At 41.8% G+C, this 21,681-nt stretch overlaps 2 protein-coding genes across 2 annotated transcripts in view; both read left to right on the forward strand.

Moving 5' to 3' along the window:
* Window positions 1–16,883, forward strand: part of T265_14825 (hypothetical protein) — a gene marked incomplete at both ends in the record, with an annotated part of 57,359 nt that extends 40,476 nt beyond the window's left edge. The window contains 2 exon segments of the mRNA XM_009175457.1: window positions 7,159–7,323; window positions 16,478–16,883. Coding sequence (XP_009173721.1) covers window positions 7,159–7,323; window positions 16,478–16,603 — 291 coding nt within the window.
* Window positions 16,884–17,007: 124 nt separating this feature from the next.
* On the forward strand, window positions 17,008–21,032 carry T265_09396 (hypothetical protein; the record flags this gene model as incomplete). The annotated part of the gene is made up of 3 exons (XM_009175443.1): window positions 17,008–17,073; window positions 20,725–20,805; window positions 20,895–21,032. The coding sequence occupies 3 exons, from the start codon at window positions 17,008–17,010 to the stop codon at window positions 21,030–21,032; spliced, it is 285 nt and encodes a 94-aa protein (XP_009173707.1).
* Between the last annotated feature and the right edge of the window lie 649 nt (window positions 21,033–21,681).

Raw genomic sequence — 21,681 nt, forward strand, 5'->3', positions numbered from 1 at the left:
AACGTTGGATGCGACTGGCTAATTTAGGGATGGTTTTCATTGATCCGTTTTTTATTTGTGTTGAACTGTGGCATGTGTTCCTTTGATTCGGTTGGCAACCCGGTACATCCGATTTTTACCAGCTTTTTTCTCCTTTCGACTGACTGATTCTCAGTTTGCATCGCTTTGGTCTCATCTTGTGTAGTTTGAGTAGTTGGTTGTACCGCCCCGTTTTCTTCATCATAATGGTCTTTATCCTTTCGCCCACTGGTTAATTGGATGCCTTCAGCTTGTTTCCCTGACTTGCTGCTTTGGTGCGTATTCAAATCGAATTGATTATTTCTTTTCAATCGGGCTTTTCTACAAGTTTCTCATTAGGTTTATTTTACAGTTCTGAATGCTTTAGTTCAGGTGCTCCCATAGCCTTTGTGGTTGATAAATTATGTGAAGAAACGTTATATTTAATGATTTTGTCTTCGGTGGGCCGCCATACTTCAATAAACTCACGTTCTTTCCTCTTTCTTGCTTGAACCAGTACTTGAACATCGTTACAGTTGAATTAGTGTCCTGCCTGATCTTTGTGCGCGCGGACGAGGAAAAATTGGTTGTGTGAAAAATTTCTCTCCTCAGTCAGTGAAGAGTTTGTCTCAATCTTACCTGTGATACTGCTCTTCATTGTGAGGTGCATTCTTTCAATCTGGTCTTGATAGCCTCTCCTGCAAGGTGGTCACAAGCTTTTAGGTGGCCGCCGTATTACGTATTCTCATAAGCCTTGGGGGACATCTTCAATGTATGAGAGTATGACTCATGTCCCTCCGTTTTGTGGTGTACTTAGCTTCCTGAGAGGCCATCAAATAAAAGGCACAAGAATAACCACTTAACTCAAGGGAAGGCAGAAAGACTGACCGCCCATCCATCTCACAGACCGTCACGTCAAGGGATGACAGCCACTCTTCAGGAGCTGTATGCTTGCACCCAAACACAACAGTGATGTCTCTTCCCTCGACTAATGTCAATATGTTGATGCCGAGTTCAGCGAAGAGATCAACAGATCAACAGACATCTGATCAACAGCTGTTAAATGACCTTAATAGGCAGTTGACTCCACTTGGAGAATGGTCCATCCATTCAGCCTTCCGGAGCAAAAGCCCATCTCATTTTTCTAGGAGTGAGCCATTTATAAATGGCGCGTGAATTCAATGGGGAATGAGAAGCGCTGACATGAATGTGAGTTGCAGAGATCGATTAGTGTCTCGATTCGGGGCCGGTGCTTTCAACATTACACGTTAATTGACTCTGCAAGTCTCGTGTGGACTTTCAGCGAACATGCAACCTACATTCACGATAAAAACTGTAGTTTCTGGCTCATAGTCTGCATAACCAATATGACACTGTGGCCGATTTTTTCTAACGGAAGTTCAGAACTTAAATACCTGAATCTATTTGAACGCGAGTAGTAGTTTTCAAAGCTATTTGACCTTTAATGGCCCCGAGTTTCTGCAAGCCAATCGAACTCCACTAGGAACCTTGATTAGTCGATATGCAAAAACTTAGTGTCAGTTTGAGCAAAACTGAACGCTAACAATGGTTTGCCTTAAAATCAGTGGAACGACTGTTTCCATGCGCACATATCAAACTACTTCTCTTGGGATGAACCGGACACGCCCAGTAAAACAGCGGAAAAAACTGTCAATCTTTTTCCATCCAACTGGAATTTATCCGAAGTCTCAATCACCACCTTGTAATCCTTCCTCGTGAAACCTCTAAACATTGACGCCAGTGCCGCGGTATTCAAAACAATGAGTGGGTCTGAGACAAACAGAACAGCAATTTCAATGTCCAGTGTTTTCGACATAGTGAAGATGTCATAATTGTATAGCTATTGTCACAGGTTCCCAGAAACCGGAAGAACTAACCATTTGCAGCTGCCCACATATTTTTCTAGAGTTCCTTCATGTTATAACGATGAAGTGCAAGTAAAGAGGGTCTATATTTACTTTGATATCAAGCGCCTGATAGGCATATTAATTATCGCACACGATGGTGTACTTTGCAAAGTGTAATTTTTTCAAGCTCGTCAGAAATCCTATGGTTCCTTACGACAAAAATATGGCCCTTTTTATAGAGTGCTTGCAATATTCTTTCCCGGCTTTCTGCAGTGAATGTCATGATAAAATTAAAGAAGAAAGTTAAACTGGAGGTCGAGATTGATGTTTCTTCCACGATCCATATATATATATATATACATATGTATATATACAAAAAATCATCTATCTTGACCTTTGCTGTCCAGGCTTTCAGATACCTTTCACCTGATGGCGCCATCTTGAGCTTAACTGACAACAGCCTTTTTACTGCAGCTGTAAAGTTCAGACCCCAAAACTGCGCTATAGATATTGTTAGTCAAGCTATTATGAGACTCAAAAATGCTGTTACGCCTTTGCCACATATCGCTACTGGGCAGTTTCTGCGTCGAATACGCTACTGAGAATACATGTCAAGGAAGTAAAGGCAGTAAAATTGAAGGGCTTAGCATGAATATTTTAATGCTTGTATGACGTTCACATTACGTGTACGAAGCTTCGTGATGAGGTTGACTCCTGGGCATCTTTAGAGAGCAGCAACTGTATGCACGAACAGCCTTTCAGTCTTATCGATTCAAATGCATGTTTTTCTTCAGCTTAACCATTAAGTATATCTGGGAAGCAGGAAATTTAGTGGTCATAATCTGATGATTTCTACAATACTGATCGTCGAATGCGAGTGCTGAAGAGTTCTTTGTGCATCGACTTACAACCGAACAACTAATCCATAATGAATGATTTTGTCAGGGACCGCCTGCAACTTAGTAAGGCTTTTTTTGAGAGCTGCATCGGCAACAGTATAATCTTAGACTGTCAACCGTTCTACGGGGCAAATATATATATATACGCTTTTTGTCCAATGAAGCCGGACATTGCCAGTGAACCCCTCCTTCCTGGTGAAGTGCATAAGCCAACTGGTAGTCTTAAAACTAGTTGGCTGCACAGCAGTTGAATTATGGTTTTAAAGAAAGTTGAATTGTCAGAGAGATCGAGTGCGGAGCTCATTGCAACTATATCTCCCTGTTAGTAAATGTTATCGTTGAATGAGAATTGTGGTTCTTCGATTTCTTTTAGTGGGGTGAGTGATGAAATGCTAAAGTTGGTGGTAAAACCGGAGATGCATTAAACGATTTCGGAAGGACTACGTTGGCAGACAAGGAGAGTACAGTCAATGGAAGCATGTGTCTGTTTATGACATGCACATTTTGAAGTGCTCCTACAAACTCGAGTGTGCGCTGTAGGTTTTGAACGCAAAACTGTTGACCAACAACCTCTGGTGACATTTCTAACTATCAGGTGGTGGCTTTAACGAATTGGTTGTAGCGAAGTGTGTACATTTTTTGGGAGCCTAAACATACGAGGGACGGTTATACCAGTAGGTTCCACCGAGTTGCACTGCGCTGTCGTATCACGGCCAGTGTCTTTGTGACACTCCAAACAAGCGATTGTTTGTGCCTCTACTTTCACTTTATTTTTTAACGCCTGCAACCAGAAAGCAATTAATGAACATTAAACAAGACATTGTGACTCATTTTTCTTCTGGCATATACTCTCAAATATCAGACGGCAACTCCACGGTTACGAACTCAAGACCGTAGACTGATTTGTGCTTCGCAGAGACGCGCAGGCTGTGAGTATTATAAGAAATCTAATACCTGTGTGAATGAGGCTTCGTTTGTAAAATTAGATCATTTGTGGCGGTCAGTATCGATTTCGTCCACAGCGTCAACAAAAATCTGGTTGAAGTGTTGGTTAGGATGGAAACACGATAGACTGGAAAATAACGGACTTAAAGGATACCGGAACCTAAGAGGACATAAAGGGCGATGACAAAACGCTATCCCCATTTTCGCCAGTTTGATTTAAGGCTCTGACAGTCTTTCAGTTGGTTTGTTGAACACGTTTATCGTGCTGACACCCAAACAAATGAAGTCAGTTAAACGGAATTGGTGTCCGTCTTCTATTAATCTTCTGCCAAGACCACACAGTGTGATCCGGAGAATAAATATCCTCTCCATCTGATTGCAGTGGAAGACACTGCACCATACTCTGCCAGCTGCTAGTTGGCGAATGCTTGCCTTGTGGTAAGATCTAACAAGGTTTGTAAATGAATGCTTCGAGTGAGCCGTAAATGTCATTGATTGATCCATTCTAGTTGGAACGCATCTTGGCTGGGGGAATTCTGCTCGGCATAGATGATCCGAAACTGTGAGCGTGTTATAGGAACGCTCTGAACACTTAAGCACCTTATTGCACAAAGTCGATTAAAACGGATACGAAACAGAATGTTAGGTATTGCGTTCCGAAGTAAGCCTAGATAAACAACACATCTGTCTGATATTAGAAAATCTTTTTGACCTTCAATAAGGCCACACTTGTGGTGGAAAAAGAGCTTCCAAAAATTTAATTTTCACTTCCGCAATGCTGTATATAACGGACCCTTATACCATATTCTCCAACGAATCAAGTATAATCAGTTCAGATCACGTAATAATCGGGTCCATTTTGTGAGCCATTAGGATCCTTATTTTAGGATCAGTTCTCTTGGTGTTGGTTGTTCCAGAAGAAGAAGCTCACTTAAACAAAGAGCAAAAAATGGTCAAATAAACATCGTCAATGGGACACCCAATCGGAAAAACCCTAATCGATGGTTTAATTTGACCACTCCATTAGCAGTGGTTTGCATTTGAGTGTTTCGCCGCACGTGAACGTTTGGTGTTAGAGTACTAAATAAGAATAATAGATATTGTGTTCCCCAAAAATGATGAGGGGGTGAAATTGGAGGCTGGCTGTTCAGTAGTTTTCGTTAACATTATAAGTGGTGCTACATCAAAGCGAATATAGAAATATTTAAGCATTCGCTGTTCATTCGGTAGAGTAGTGGCCACTCATCTGAATTCCGTAGACTATATACCAAAAGGCGTGAGTTTTTCATGTTGTTGCTGGCTCGTTTATGATCACTCGAAGACATACAAGTGTTGGATGTTCCCACTTGTACAGGAAACAGATTTATTTAAATACATGCTCTCTTCAGTAGGAGAAAAAAACGATCAAGAAGACGGTCGACAAACCAGTTATGCTTTTCTTCATGTTACCATATTTTGCCAGCTTTCAAAAATTGCAGCTGAGTTTCGAAATACGGGTGATATTTATCTGGTTTCTTTTTTCATTATACGGTGCTATGCGGAAGAATAGGTTTACAGCAAATGGTCACAAGGGTTATAGTTGCTGTGTTTGAAACTGATTTTCCGAACTTTCAAACATTCTGCAGCTCGTATATGATCGTGCTTCCCATGATTGGAAGACACTTTAGCACTTGTGGCATAGTTCCGAGCATCTTGTGTGTGTTATTGAAAGCTTCCTTTGAAAACACACTGGGCACTGTTCAGCACGCTTGGCTTTCAAGATCCATACGTTATGGTACAGCAACGTTTAATCCACAATATTTTTGCGATCAGAGACAAATGTAGAATTTTTACCTCAACATACTTCATGAGACAGGGAATCAGATGATACCTCAAAGCCCATTCTATAAATTTTATCTATCTAGTCCAAATAGAGCAGAAGAAAATCGGCCCATTAAATGGCTCAGGCCCAAGGTAGCAAGGGACATATTTTTAGTACTTCATCCGACCTCCTTCCACTGATTTTCTCAAGTTTGACCAATATTCTGATAAGTTGGAGAGGCATAAATGTTTAACAATATCTACAACTGTACATACATTGACCTGGAACGGAGTCGGTGAGTCGTAGAAGGAAGAGATCTGCGAAAGGAGGTGGAATGTTTAGATAGGGCCAGATCAGTATGAGAGACACCATAAAGCTACACCGGGGTGAATATAACTTTTACTCCACAAATAGTACTGCGTCAAAAATCCTTTCATTTAGACCTAATTATCCAGGAGCGAGCACGGCGTGAATGGATATATGCACCGTGGAATAAATGTGGCGTTTCATTTGTACCTTTTAGTCTAGATAAGATCTTGCTGTAAAACTGGATTGATTGAGGATCTGGTTGTCCTTATTCGGATTTGTTGTTTATTCATCTGGCACGGACATCCTTATCTCCATCAATTTAACAAGTTCACTTATGATTGCAAATAGACAACACCTCCACAAATAGCTTGCATCAATTTATCCTGAACAGGCTGTCAATCGGCTCTCAGGGCGTGTGCCGATCAAATGATTCTGTCTGAGATAAGAGGTTCCATTATTCGGATGCGAGGAACTGAAAGAATGGAAGAATTGCAGGTTAATATGAGGGGCAGAATAAACAACTATGGATAACAAAGAACGACTGAAAAACTCGGCTTTCGGGGTTGAATGGTTTGCCTTTTGTGCAGAATTCACTGTTTATTGTGAGTGGATAATATAGCAGACGAGATAACTGAGAATTCAATTTACTGCATTATGCTTATTCGACCAGCAGTGGTCTTCACGTAAGTATTTCAATCAGAATAGGCACATGAGCTGATCGTTACCAAAAGTAGCCTGATAGACAGTAAGACAGCTGCAGCGTTTTCGTGAGTGGATTAATCGAACGCCAGCCAATCTTTCCACCTATACTGTATTCGCTAAGACACGTTGTAAGATATGATGGAGTGATTTTTGCCCAATCTTCTACCACGAATAACTGGGTGTAACAACCGTCGTTTGTCCAATTCACTGGATCACCGTCGCCAGCTTTGGACTTTTAAAACGAGATATAATGAAACTGCATGTTATTGGCACTGCAAACCAAGTGACAGAATATGGGTATCAGCGACTTCATGTCTTATGAGGGCTTTCCAACAGAGGAAAGTGACCTGTTGTATGTAGAAAGTAAAATAAGCACTTTAGCCCTTTATTGTCTGTCTCGAGTAAAAATTATTCTCAAATAATGTAATTTTTCGCCATTCGTCATCATGCCTTTTCCCCTAGGGACACTTTTAGCATTCTCTGTCTGTAGTCCTTTGAGAGGGTGAGTACGGAGGTTTATCTGAGTATGATGCCCGGATGAAACTTTGTGACTGTATCGCAAGATGGGGCTGAAGATGCAGCCTTCTCACTTATTACCAACTCTTCTTCTATCCCTTTCCCCATCTGCGATTTACAGTACAAGTTTACGCCGTTTTTCACAGCTGAGGCCAAAGATCTTGTGAGAAATCTCCTTCAGGCTGACTTGACTCGAAGATTCGGCAATCTGAAAAACGGTACAAATGATATCAAGCAACACAAATGGTTCAGTAGTGTTAACTGGGTGGCCACTTTCAAACGCGAAGTAAGTTCAGACAAAAGATTTACCGCAAACTATGATTCATTAGCCTATCATTTATATGTTTTGTGACAGGGGGCTAGTGGTAGGCTGCTGTAGCCGCTCACCATATGCATACTAGATAATTCAGAAGTTTCATCCTTGGTATGGACTCAGGTAGTTGGTTGTATGTGAAGATAGAAACAAACGCATCGTTCAAGTTTTCACGGGTTTATTGCTCAGAGGAAAATGTAACTCACACAACAGAGAAGGATGCTCAAAATACGGGGATCATTAAGCCACCCACTGACTTTCAGTCGGTTGGCGAATGGTGTCAGTCAATTGATCGCATCACGCACGATGGGAGCTGTGAATAACGTTTAAGTAAAGTGAACACGCCTCGATCAACACAGCGGAAGTAAAAGCTAACAGGTTTGATCCATTTAGAAGGGTGAAGCGGCCATGGTTACTTGTCGGTAACTCCGGACATCCCGGATACTGGGAAAAACTGCCTACTCTTTATTCTCGTAGCTTCACAACCCATCAGAATATATGTATTACTGACGCAATTATTCACCTACCTAATCTTCCAGTTACTTCTTGATGTATTTGGCCCTGGATGTCAAAATCCCAATCTACTTGTTTGCCCGAAGTCATAACGAAACAGAAATTTCGCGTACCTCTCGCGTGTGTCACCATATCAGTTTTACACTACCCGGATTGGGGACACCCTAAGGCCCATTTCTGGATGCAACTTAATTTCATGCAAATATGCAAAGTCGTTGGAACATCCTGGTTCAAGAAAAGCGATCACCATTGATTCAGACATTTCGATTGGAAAGTGGAACAAAGATCGTTTAAGTCACTCGGAATCGGTCGGAAGAAATTTAGCTGTGATCATGAGTGGCCTAGTCACTGTATATAAAGTTGGTCTGGTAAACCGATAAGTATTCGCTCTTGCTGACCACTAGAATGAATGACGTTTTAGATTACCTCATGGGTGCAGGTTAACCGAGAGTAGATGAACTGTAAAAAGCCGCTAAACGATGGTGCGTTTATGCCAACTCATCGAGAATAAAAAAATTGGTGCTTGGCTCTTCTAGAACACTTGCAAATGAAGTGTCACGATAAACTTGAATAGCAGTTTGTCGAGCTGAGACTTGGTAAATATTTCTTTGCTGCCATTTTTGATGGCACTGGCTGCCACGTCGTGGCAGCAACCAATCGAGAGAACAGCTCTTTGGAATTTTGAGCTTATTGAGCGTCATACTGCGGAGAAGAACTTTAGCTGACTCAGAGCATTCGGTAAAAGTGTCACTGGTTAACCAAATCACACCTGCGAACTGAGCGATCATGAAGCTATTATTGTGACGCTGGCTTCTTTTGGATTTTGTTCTAAGTGTACTAATCAAACAGGTTAATCGTACCGACTGGCTGCATGTACCAGTTTCACCGTGTCCAAAGTGGTCACGTGGTTCTGATGGGTGCAACTGACTGGTCTGAAGGAGATGGAGTACACTAACAACCAGTTTGACTGCGATGGAACACCTATGGATTTTTTTTACTGATTAGTCGATTGATTTCCTTTGACCCGATTACTTGATACGAATAAATGCAGCAAGCACGACTTAAAATTGAATTCTCAAATTTCGGTTAACCAAAGAGTGCTGGCTGTAAGGCACAGATCACGTGCAAAATTTTGCAGAGGTTGAAAATTCTCAAAACGGCATATTTAATCGCAAAAGTCAGGACTTTACTGTGTCCTAAAGACTCCTTTTGCACAAACTGATGCAGAATGGAGTGATGACACAGAAACCAAATATGGAATAAAAGCATCACGAAAAATGAAATTTAGTGTGTATCCAAATATTCTACCTTACTTAGTGAAACATTAGCGCAATATTCCTTGAGTAACCCTGTCAGATTCATGCTCTCTCGTCATTACCAGAAGCAAAAGACTCTCCGAGGATAAAAATATGCAATTCCTTGCAACCTTTACATTTTCTCCTAGAATTTTATTACACGTGGTCGTGAGGAACAGTGGAAGAATAATCGGTCAATTGAGCCTTCCTGCATATATTTGCAGGAAAATGTAATAGCTTAGGTTATTTAAGGTGATTTTCTTAGAAGCGTGTTAACGAGTCATGAAACGTCCGAGAACAGATGAATGGAGGAATGTGAAAGGTGTTAAAGAATTCCCAAATCCAGCGATTTAGGGGAAGATAGGATGCAAAATCATCGTTCTAAAACTGAAAACGAGAGGTTTGGTGTGGATGGTTCGACGAAAAGAAAGAACGAAAAAGACGAGATGCCTGACTGTCAGTTGTAGGGAGTAAACAACATAGGCCACCCCAATGTAGGAGCGACCGAATGAATAAGGAGATTCTGGGTCTCTGTGGCAGGCAAAGGATGCGAGGCTGTTGGTTAGGGAGGGAGCAGTGATAATACGAATGACCTTCTCCCAGAACTCGTCTATCCTAAATGAAGAAAAGCATGCAGTCGTTCTCCGAACATGACAATGGCACTCCGCACCGGACCGAAATCGCACTTGGTACAGAAGAATAACTAGAGGTAAAATGAAGTATTTTCAAACCTGGAAAGGCGGTAACAGTTCTGAAAAAGCGGTTTCAACAAATGAGCGACTGGGAGAAAGTACCTACCACTGACGGAACAAGACTGCTGGGAATGGCACACCGCTGCAACTCAGAGGAAACACGACGGCAGGAGGGAGCTTTATATTGAACGCAGTTGTAGCTGATCAACTATATTCAAAGGTTTTTGCAGTTTCGGTGTTCAGGATGCGATTGGCCGTCATAGAACTGGGATGAATGAGCGTTGGAACTCAAGGATGAAATCGCCAGCAAGGGTATGGATCTTAAAAGTACATATGGGTGGATGCTATTGGTACAGATTCGAATTGAATTAAATGATGAAAACTATTATTGATTTTGTAGGTACCTGATGCGACTCTATCAAGACAGGAACGGTGTCCACACTATAGAGAAATCTTGCAATCCAGACTGTCTAGTTCCGGTCCTGGTCAAAACTCCTCGAACTTGTTTAGTGATACCAGACTCTGTTCATCGAAAGAGTTCGAGGCAGACTATCACACGCACGACACTAGAGAAGCCGGGTGCGCCTGAATCCTTGTTAGCGGTCAAGCAGCATATCAGTCCAGTTATTGGCAACTTTGGAAGAAGAATTAGGAACGCAACAGTTCCGCAGAAATAATCCAGTAGATTGACACTTACTCTTCTGGTTGGTCATGAAGTTTGGCTGGAAAAGGCATCGCTAATAGGCGGAGTTAGATAAGGTGAAGTCAGATGAACCAATGAGGTGGTAGTTAGGAACGAACTTGGAGGCAATGCGACGTCGCAGTTACATCCCGGACTGAGAATGATGCCAGATATTTTTCGAGATAAACACCTTTTATTGAGAAGAGAACATGCCTCAACATCCACCTAGCTGGTGTTTGAGAGGAAGGAAGGTTATCCAATGGCTGATGAAACAGAAATAGTAGAGTTTAGATATTTAATTGGATTCAGACAGCCTCAGTAGTCTATGGGGCCAACTTACCTTGGTCGATCTGATGATGTCTTGAAGGGTATTTTTCTTTTTGTAGAATTATCCGTCTCGGCCGGACGTAGTGATGTTTCATGCCGCAGTGGAGTTTAGTTATATTCTCTTTTGATTCTGTCTGTAAAATACCTCATCGTGGGACCAACAAACGAGGTTCGCCACTGGCACACAAATGAGTGCGCTTTGAAAGCCTGTGTTTCAGTTGAAACCCGAGTGACGGGGTGTAAGTGAATCTCAAGCGTAGAGTAAAGCCTTATTTTTGGGATCGATCAAAACTATTAGCCTTCTGGTAACCAAGATAGCAAATGTGTCCCTCTAAATGGAAGATTCAGATCAAACTGGCTCTTAAGTTCAAAAAGTGCATAGATTTACAATGAGTCCAAGATTTTAGATCTTTAAATCGACGGCCCTTGGAACAAATCTTCGACGCTTTCGGCTGAACCCGGTATTAGATAGGATATCGCCGCTAAAATTGTCCATAATCGGTTTCGGTATACTGTGTGCTGTGTACTCCCGTTCCATTCCTTACGTAAATCGGCATCGAAAAAGTACAGTCGGCCGTCGTGGCAACGTTTTGGAGCAAACTGAATGGTAAATTTGAGAGAATTGAATGATTTCAATTCATCGATGGAGTTGATACTATCTTCCGCGATGTCATCTATTTGACGGCAATGGAGCGTGCATTGTTGCATTTTTGAAGTTAGCGATCGGGCTCCAAGGTTGATTATGGAGAAACATGCAGTGTCCAAGTATGACATTATCTCTCACTCAGTATATTTAGTTGTTGAAACTGGATTGCACATTATGGGTGCAGTAAAATTTGTTTATGGTTTGAGATAATGATTTCGACGTCTCTGCCAGCTCACTCACAAGCGTAACTGATTGGTGAATGGTGAAACCAGACCACGAGAGAACATGTAGTGACCATCCAGTCTTAGTTGTTTGACCCTCCAGACGAGACTGTGTATGTCCATCAGATTATTTCCCTTTCAATAGGTCCCACCAAGCTGATAAGCCAGTTTACCATCGAAGAATGTGGGGAATTAAAAGTAACTAAATGTGATCGCATTGGTAGACCTCACTTTCGGCTGATCATGCAGAGAATAGGACCGATGCTGTCGAAGTTATCAGCATCGATGAGCCCTATCTGCTTCAGGCAACGGCGATGGAATCTTCTCAGTTGCGTTCCCCCATTGCTTTTACGTCTTGAGTAGTGCAAAAGAGTGCTTCTTCTCTTGCTACTACAGTCTGCTCACTTCATTAAAACGCTTCCAGCCTTTCTACCAGCCCTGGAAAACAGCGTTTTATGGTTGGTTTGTGGACGTTTTAATGCTTCAACGCACCCATGTGTCAACGGATGCTTGGGCATTGATGACAGGAACTGACTAATGCCAATCCTGGTTGTTTTATATCGTGGTCTTACATTTGAACTTAGTTAGATAGCTCACCTTCAAAGTGCATATCAAGATCGCTGTGGCTAGATTTATGACCAGGACAATGTCTCCAGCAATTTATGGTTCAGTCGTACCAGGAAATATTGTACGCGTAATTTTCTGGATTGTTGAGAAATTTTGAACACGGTATAAGAGAATTTAGTTAGCTAGCAAGTACCCTGTTAATCGTCTTGAGTTGTTTGGTCGCAATCAGACGGGCACAAGCGTTGAAATGTAAACTTCCGGGAGCTGACAGTGCTTCTAGAACGCCAGAGTATTGAGTCTGTTTTCGTCCCATACTTCGAATGCTTTAGAAATTGGTATCATCTTCGTTCTTTGTAGTAGGGAAGTTACAGAATATGTAAAGTTCGTTTGTCGAGTAGCGCGCTTGAAACGTAGGCTTGCAGTGCTAGGGGAACAATTTGAGCCAAACTTACTACGAGCCACTTGTATTGATGCCACAAAGGAAAGACGAAAGACAGTTGTGAATAAGTAAGTGCGGGGTCCCGCACTCGAAACGAAAACAGTGTGGTGATTATGTTGTTGTGAAGGTGAAAGGAGGTCTAAAACCGAAGCTTCCTTCAAAAGGAAACGAGGTTAATAAGATGCGTTGAGTTAGCATCATTCTTTAAACCATGAGTCCTGTAGAACTCACGCATGCTTGGGTATATCGAATAACACAATTTTAGATAGTTTGCTGTATAGGTTTTGTGAACCAGCAACTTTACTCAGTGACATAGAGTAGCGAACCATACAAGGACACCTTTGATTCGGTGGGTTTGCCTCCACGAATGACATTATCAGGTGTCTGCTACCTCGGATTACATGTTATAATTTACTCTCATCTATCAAGGTGGACTCCATAGTAGCGTCTCGTGCATTCTGGCAGTGAGTGCGGCAATACAACAAAGTGAAGTAGCACGTTACAGGTGCCAAATAAACCTCCTCCGAAAAAGAATCTCTTGTAGGCAGTTGTGCACTGGGCTTCGATGGACACTGGTTTATGTTACAGGCTTTCTAGTGTCACAGTCTATCCTCGAATGTGGGAATGATTAAACATGCCAAATAATATTCGGATATACCTCGACGTTGTGTGATGCTCAAGCATTCATTATGCATTTGCGACGTGACTGGCAAGTTGCTGAAGCTACATCATTGGTTGCTATAATATCTTAATAATGAGCAGGTGGATAACTATGCCTCAATTATCTCCTGAACCGATTGTTTCTTGTGTTCTCTAGGGGCGATTTGCCAACCTCTTCCTAAATTTTCAACAAAACTCAAAAAATAATACTTTATTGGATTTAGGGAATGCCTTAAGAATTAACATACGTTGACCATGGCTACCGTGAATGGAAAAAACATCATATATGACGCGGAGTTGATGTTCACACTTCAAAAATGGACGTCCTTTCACCGTGCAATAGCGGTTCATCAGTCAACAATGGTGGTGACCTAACGTCATGACACAGTTCTGGGAGCTGACTTGCTGACCACTGAAGTAAGAAAATATAAGATTCGCAACATCTGAAGCGAGGGTGGTACCCAAATCAGGTGATGCCAATTTCGAAGCGGATATTTTGAAAACAGTCTCATGTATGCATGTTGAACTTTAAGGACCATCAGGTGCGAAGTATATGTAAGCGCATTCATTGCTACATAGGCCGCTCAACATCAACAACAACCGTAGAGCACAGATGGCCCAAGACGTGCCAACAGACGCAAAAAAGGGACGTGGCTGCAGTACACACGCATTATGTTTACTTTAGCGTACAAATACATGTGGAATCAGACAGCAGGAGAAGGTGTCATCGCAATCCACTTTCGTGCCGAACTTATCCTGGTTCGAAACCGGTATAGTGCGGAACGAACTAAATACCACGAATTCAGTGGCTTTTAACGAACAAATCATCCACTGGTAAACAAACAGCTCTAAGCGTTGGACATTTCAACAAGATAAAGCTGATTCGCCCTGATAAGGAGTCACTCGGGCAAGGAGGTAGTCTGGCCCAGATTGTACAGACATTTAGTAGAAGCACTTAACTCAAACGAATGATTTTCTCGTTCATTATGTTCTCTCAGAGGTATTTTCACTGTAACCGATGTCACAATATCCAGTGGTCTCTTATTTCTATGCAAAGCGAATAGTGGTATCAAATCCTGACCAATTATCATGGCACGATGGCTCATGGGTTTCAAGGTAGACCATTCTTTTTGCGAATTTTCACCTAAACGGCTTATCTGTCATCATAATGAGTCGTGAAATTAAAACTTGTTATCACAAAAACGATAACAGCGTCGACAGCAACCAAAACAACTTATACCGGGAGGTTGGGATCAAGATACGGTGCGGTAGGATAAATTCGACGTTTCGGGTGTGGTGGACAATATTTTTAGTAATGTCTGCCTTTTGGTGAGGGCGAACGATAACGATGGTTGGGTCGGGCGTCATGTTATCTGACTGGCGTGTTCTTGTCATTAGGCGTTAGTCGGCTGCAATCACCATGCGTGTTTTGGCCCCGACCAAGTTGGGTCCTAGGCAGTTCACTAACGGACTTGAAGAATGCAATTCAGATCATTCGTGGATATAAACTGCGTCAAATAACCTTAAGAGACCGCATGCGCTTCATGGCCGTGCACTGTAAATTGTGACTAGAAGATTGATTGGGATTAACCCCGAACTTTATGCTTGGAGGTACAGCGGCCGACGTGGTAGTTAAATCCACCTATTGAGCGGCTGTATACATCTTTGCAGACTGGTCGAAAATGAAATCTCTTTATGGACCGAAGATATCATGGCAGATTTTACTGACTTTCACTGCGCACATCAGTTGTGTACTGTTCATACACCTGCCAGGAACAGATTATGTACTAAAACAATAAAATACTGATCTGTCTAAAAATGTGACGACCTTTGATATGTGCCCGTCGTTAATGTCTGTGAACCGTTACCTGATTTCAGCTGGAACGTCGAGTTTGGAATGGTTAGAGGTTCAGCGAATCGTTTTCGAAATAAAGGTCACCCGACATGATTGAGTTACTCATACTCCCACTTCTGCTGATTCGATCATACACATCAAATGACAGGACCTAACGTTAACAGCTCTCTATGTATAACTGTGCACTGGATAGGAATGGCATAAAGATATAAGCAACTGGTTACGCAGCATGAATATCCTAGCCAGACACCTACCTATCTGGATGAGGGACAGCATCCACCAGTGACCAAGCCGGTGTTAACGGAGCACTTAAGAGTTAGCAGGGGTCCCGGTTTCCACCTCTCATGTATTACACCGTATTCTAATAAGGAAATAAAGACTCAGCATCAGGCGAATGATTAGGTGATTGCACACAGTGTGCTGGGACTCTTCTGGTGGCCACCTATTTTTCGATCAAGGAAAGTAACCATTGTAACCCAATTTCTCTTCATTCAGGGAAGTTTAACGGAAGTGAACAGTGCTGTCAGGATATATATTTGCTTCCCTCCTAACCTGAACTAGACGATATTTCTTAGAGTTGTCGGCTTGCCTTGCGAAAATGCTCTATGTAACTCTGTCATAATATATCTTAGTTGGTATAATTTTTGAAGAGTTTGTAGACCTAGAGTGCACGTAAATATTAATGGGGGAAGTTTTGATGATGCGTGAGTTTTCACTGAACATTTTCTCGTTCATAACTGGAATAACTTTTAGCCGAAAAAGACTGTATATCCATTCCGTTATTTTGGAATGTGATTATCCGTAAAAGTTGGTTCTACTACTGGCTTATATTTGACCACTGAAATCCGTCGAACAACTTTATTATAATTTATTCACAGCGCTGGAACCAAAACGCGCACTAAATAATGCAAGAGGATGCAATCCAAACCTTGCATCTCATTCCCACAGCTGATTAGAAATCCATAGATCAAGGATTTGTTTCTTGTTTCCTCCAATTAGCGGTCTTGGAATTGGAGGGTGTGCTACTCTGATCACATTTCCACGTACTAATCCAACTATACAAACGCCTCTCGGCGGTTGGCGTGTGTGGACGTTTTGTATGGAAACGTTAAAATCTTTCCATTTTCGTGCGGAAATTAATGATCCGTAATCACGTCTTTTAGGTAGCAGAGTATGAATATATAACTCATCATAACCGCTATTCTCTCTCCGTTTTTCTGTCGATCCCAGGTAACGGCACCCATCATCCCCAGTTGCAAATCTCCGGGTGATTCGAGCAACTTCGATTTATACAATGAAGATCCTCTAAAAGAAGGCGGTCCGGAAAAATTCGCAGCTGAATTTGCCAACTTTTAGGCGATGCAATTTGTCCTTATCCTTTTGAAGCTTTGGTTTTACCTGGCCACCTCGTGAAAACACGGTGAGCAGCGCATTTCCAATTGTGATAGACTCTTGACGATCAAGCTTTTCACCTACATCTACACAGCTCAACTACTACCACTACTATTTCCCACTGCCTGCCCATATGGGGACCGCAATATTCGCAACTGACAATTCTCACAGTCTTCGAAAAGGACGACAGTCTTGTGGGATATTTTACTTTGTAATATCTCACACGTTTTCAACAAAATCTACGTATGTCGCATGAACACAATCTTTTGTAAGCTTGAATATACTTCTTTTTAAATAACTTCTGCTTTTGTAGGTTCGGAATAGCAGAAATGATGGGCTATTTCAGTAGGCTACCAAGCTGAATTTATATGCCCAAAATATTCCGGAAGCAAGTCGTTGGTGAATTAAGAGTTCTGCACAGGACTGAGCTGAGAGTAGGTCCACACCCATCTTCCATCTATGCAGAAATCCTGTTGGCCGTTGGGCAAAATCAAGAGCAGTCTCACTCTTTAATTTCTTCACTGTTGGACATTAATTGTTCACTGTGCAAAAAGAACAATAGGGTGAACCCCTGCTGTTTTATGATTGTTTTTCTGTCCTGAATTTAATATTTGTTCAGGTAAATTTGCCTAATCGTTGATTCCAAAATTCGTTTCATGCATACACCCTAATAATTCCTGGAGGAAGGATTGCCCAACCAAAACTCGCAAAAGAAGATATTATCGAAGTTAGCTCCTAAACTTATTGAATTTACCCTCCCGGAAAGTTTCGTCCTATTGTTGAGGCAAAAAGGCCTCCTCTCCAGTATTCAGAACCCTTTTTAAATCCATTACAGCTGTTACCTGTTGCACAACACTAGTGAATTACTGATATTCTCATTATACGTTTCAAAAGCACGGAAGTATACTAGGGTGATGTCTTGGGTAAAATAGGATAAAACCAAAAGATGTCATGGTTACACGCGGAATTACTACTGTAAATGGAGAGGAAAGTCCCGTTGTTTGCTTCGAAATGAATACATATTGAGTTATATCAACTTAGGACATAAAGTGCACTTTGGCCGGAATGCCTTTTTTTGAGAAAGGCAGTGTAGTTGAGAAAATTATTCGATAACACCAGTCTTTACCACCATTTGTTTGGGAGTCGCGTGACCTGGGTAATAATCACTACGCTCACCACCTGTACTTGTGTGCCCACTTTGTTTTCTCCCATATTTTCTCAGTTATGTAAACAAATTCTACTTGGATGGGAAGTACAACACATCAAGCGATCAATTGACAAACCTAGATGTGGCGCGTGTTGTGTCGTTCAGAGATTTTAACTATTAAGAGAGTCCAACTGATGTGACACAAAATAGCGGAAGATCAGCAGCCCTTTTGCTGCACCGTACCACACATACTATCCAACGACATGGCGCCTAATATCGGTATAATTCTACAGTGCGAGCGCATCTCTGTTTCGGATAATATTCGTCGCGAGCGAGGGTTAATTAAGCGTTTCTAACTGACTGTTTAGCTTCTTCAGCGTAATGGTTTCAATACGTGTGTTCCGAAAAGAATGCAGCGGAATCATCGTAAAGTCATCATCCATCGTATCGGAAAAAATCTCACCGTTCATCAAAGAACATTATTTTGCACAATCATGCCCTCTTTTCCAACGAATTTACTGAATATGAACGAAAGTGGTGTTGTGGATTTCATTAAATTAATGCGCGACCTTGACTCAAAAACTCATCTAGCCTCCATATATCACTGGTTTGGCTGCCTACACTTAGCGGTTCTTGATTTGAGCATTGATTTTTACAGAAGACAAAGTCGCTAAGCACACAAGTGAAAAATATTCAATGTAAATGACGTGGACCGTTGATTGGCTTGCAGTTGCTTTTCTTGTCAACTTTTCTCGAGATTTTAGTTTAACTTCCTTGAGTTTCTGTCAGCTGCTGAGATCTTATGCTGTATCCCATAACCAATATTCTGATATTGATGCAATCTAACATGAGGAAAGTCGCGCATGAAAACAGTTGTTTCTTCCAAGCTTTGAGATGCGCTCATTCTAGGCAGTTTTTTGTTTTATTTGGGTCATATAAATCACTGGAACCGCATGAGAATCTATGGTAAATCTCCTCTGGCTTGTCAGAACCGAAGAGCTTATATGAAAGCTGATCAGTAGTCTGGATGTATGCTAATGTAAGCATGAATGTGCTACTTTCGACCTCCTCACTTAGGCTATATTATTACCAAATGGGCTGGAGGTACTGCAAGTTACGGTTGCGAGCATATTTAAATGGTTGAACTGTTTTCCGAATGATGATGACTGCTAAATGACTTGCATTCAAGAAAGCACAAAGAAGATGTCCATATATGTATATTTGAGAGGGTTTAGAAAAGTGAAATTCGGTCAGGCTATATTCAGTACGGCTACGGATGACCTTTTGGATACATTTATGCAGCTAGGTGTCTACCCGCACTGTTGTGGGTCATGACAAAGATGCAGCAGATCACGGCAACGACGGTATGCGTTGAGTTAATAATAGTGGTAGCACTTTTGCTCATAGTTCTTTCTAATTTATTTTGCCGCAGTATATGTGTTCTGTTCAGTCCCTCATGGTATGGTTATTATGAAATGTAGACAGCAAGCCTACAAATAGTCACGGTATGGGAAGCCGATTGTTCCGTGAGGAACTCAGTCAGAGGTTCAACTGTGTTTTATCTCACTTGCAAGAACTTGAACAGCACTGCAGGAGTTTAGAACAGTAGATTCTTCAAGGTCCTGTCGCAAGTGAACATTTGAAAATTTGGTTGCAGTGGATAAGAAGTAAGCACATGAGTTCTGTGTCACTGAGTTCGGTCGATCAGGGTAATGAATAGAATATTTTGGCTCGATAGCCAGTATACGCTTACAGTAACCGAAAACGGATGTGGCCACTCGCTAGATACTGACCGATCAAAATACTGCTCAAGCCAACATCTGTTTTGGGGCTCAAAACAACCTGATGAACTCAAAACAGAATAGACAGAAAAGCAAACAATTGTCCCTAGGCCAGTAGGGTAGGTATTGATAATTAGCGTTCTTATCTGTTGGTCAGGTGGCAGCTGATTTCTATTCGGTAATTGATTTTGCCAACGTTAGACCATGTGAGGGAACATGTTCACTTCAGGGTTGACGCTCATAGTGGTCTTCTACAGTTGCAGTGCATTCATTCATACAGTTGAACATTTTGTTGTAGCAGATACTACTGCTCTACATCCTGCACGTTCGCCCGAGACAACAAAGTGGCTATATAAAGGAGGAGGAAGATGGCTAATGTTCCTACGTTTCAAGCAGTTGAATTTGGGCGTGCGCAATAACGAAAAACAGCATTAATGTTTTTGGAAAATAATAATTTACTGGTCACCGAAAATGAACACCTTCATTGGTTCGGTATAGTCGTGTTGAATTCACAAGAACTTAAATTCACTGGTTTAACTGAAAACATTTTAGTGCTTCTGCTTGCAGACGCTCAGTTTCTAAACCGACTAAAATTATTGAACACGCTGCGACGTTACAGACAACCTGATATCACATCGATACCCAAGATGTCGTTGACCGACAGTAGCCGGTATGACCGAAGCTGTTTGAAAGGTAACGCCGACCTTATCAAATAACTGGTTTAATGTGAGTGTCTGACTGAATGGATTAGTTCGCTACACTTATTTGGTTCTGTCGGGGTTCAGGTTTCATCATGTATGCTACTCGGGTGTGCATTGTAAAACTTCAGTATAAAGCATGCCCCAGATAGTCCAGGAGGAACGTTAAGTTAATCTGATGTGCCTAGATCTATATAAAATCCGCCTGAAGGAGTTATATAGCCTACATAGTCTGTCCCTAATAAAATTAGTAATCATACCAATCGTTCAGCTGTAGCTTTTCTTTAGTATCCATCAGTCATGCCACTGATCAAAGCACGAAGCACTGAAGTTACCCAAGCCTAGGCAAGTGCAAGGCTGTGAATAGTAGCGCTGTCTGGAAACGTTGCCCGGTCCATAAGTGGAGACGCATTTTCTATGAGATATTCTGTCCATTGGTCATGTTTAACTTCAGCTAAGATAACACATGAGTACGCTGAAACAGAATTTCCTTCATCTCGCTTAATCAGTCCACGATATTTCAGTAGATATACTGAAAAAGTAGGGGTTTTATAGACCGTGCTTGAACTAGCATCCAATATTTATGGGGATTTGAACTGCTGAGTAATCGATGCATGGGGTTTCTCCAGGATAAAAAGCCATGGAGAGTTAATAATACCAATGTCACTCGCCACTGCTTGCCTTCCTCGCAAGAACTTCCAGCCACGATCACAATAGAAGAGAAAACGGTATCAGCCGCATGTCCTGGAAAACTTTCAGTTAAATAATGCGGAGTGAAGAGAACGGATTTGACATAGACCCACCGCGTTTTACTGGTAATTTGCACTCAGCACCAAACCATCACATTAGATTCACAAACCCCACCCTGTCTGAGGTATGCTCCATTGATTCGAATGAGATTACGTGATGAAGGCCCACTGTAACTCCGGAGGCACCAGCAGTCCATTTTACGCTGGACACTAAACAGTACGCTAAGAGGAAGGCGTTCAACAGAGGTTCTTGGGCATGTGGTTACGACTCTCAAAAGTGCACTCTGGGTGCTGTGAACCAAGTAGAAACGACCCATATGAGCAGTGAGCATAGTTTTGCCTTCAGTCTTAAGCACTCTATGGTGGACAAGGTGGATGTAAAGCTTCGGTAACGAGTGCGACGCATTCGTGTTCTGTGTGAAGAAAAAAATTTATCGCTCTTCATGCACAGCTGGAAAACTTTGACTAGAGAATTTCCCTACGTGACCTAGCTTGCAGCAGTCCATTCCTGCAGGCCACTGCATGACTCTAGAGGTCTGGATCTTTTTTCCTCTTGTTTTCGGGATGGAATTCGCCCGTTGTCTTCCAGAAACCACCCGGTCGGAGCTCATTACCAACCGTCTTTAGAGGGAATGTGAAGCGAAAGAATGAAGAGTTTTTTTCAGTA

This window comes from Opisthorchis viverrini (genome assembly GCF_000715545.1).
Source record: "Opisthorchis viverrini unplaced genomic scaffold opera_v5_276, whole genome shotgun sequence".
Lineage (NCBI taxonomy): Eukaryota > Metazoa > Platyhelminthes > Trematoda > Opisthorchiida > Opisthorchiidae > Opisthorchis > Opisthorchis viverrini.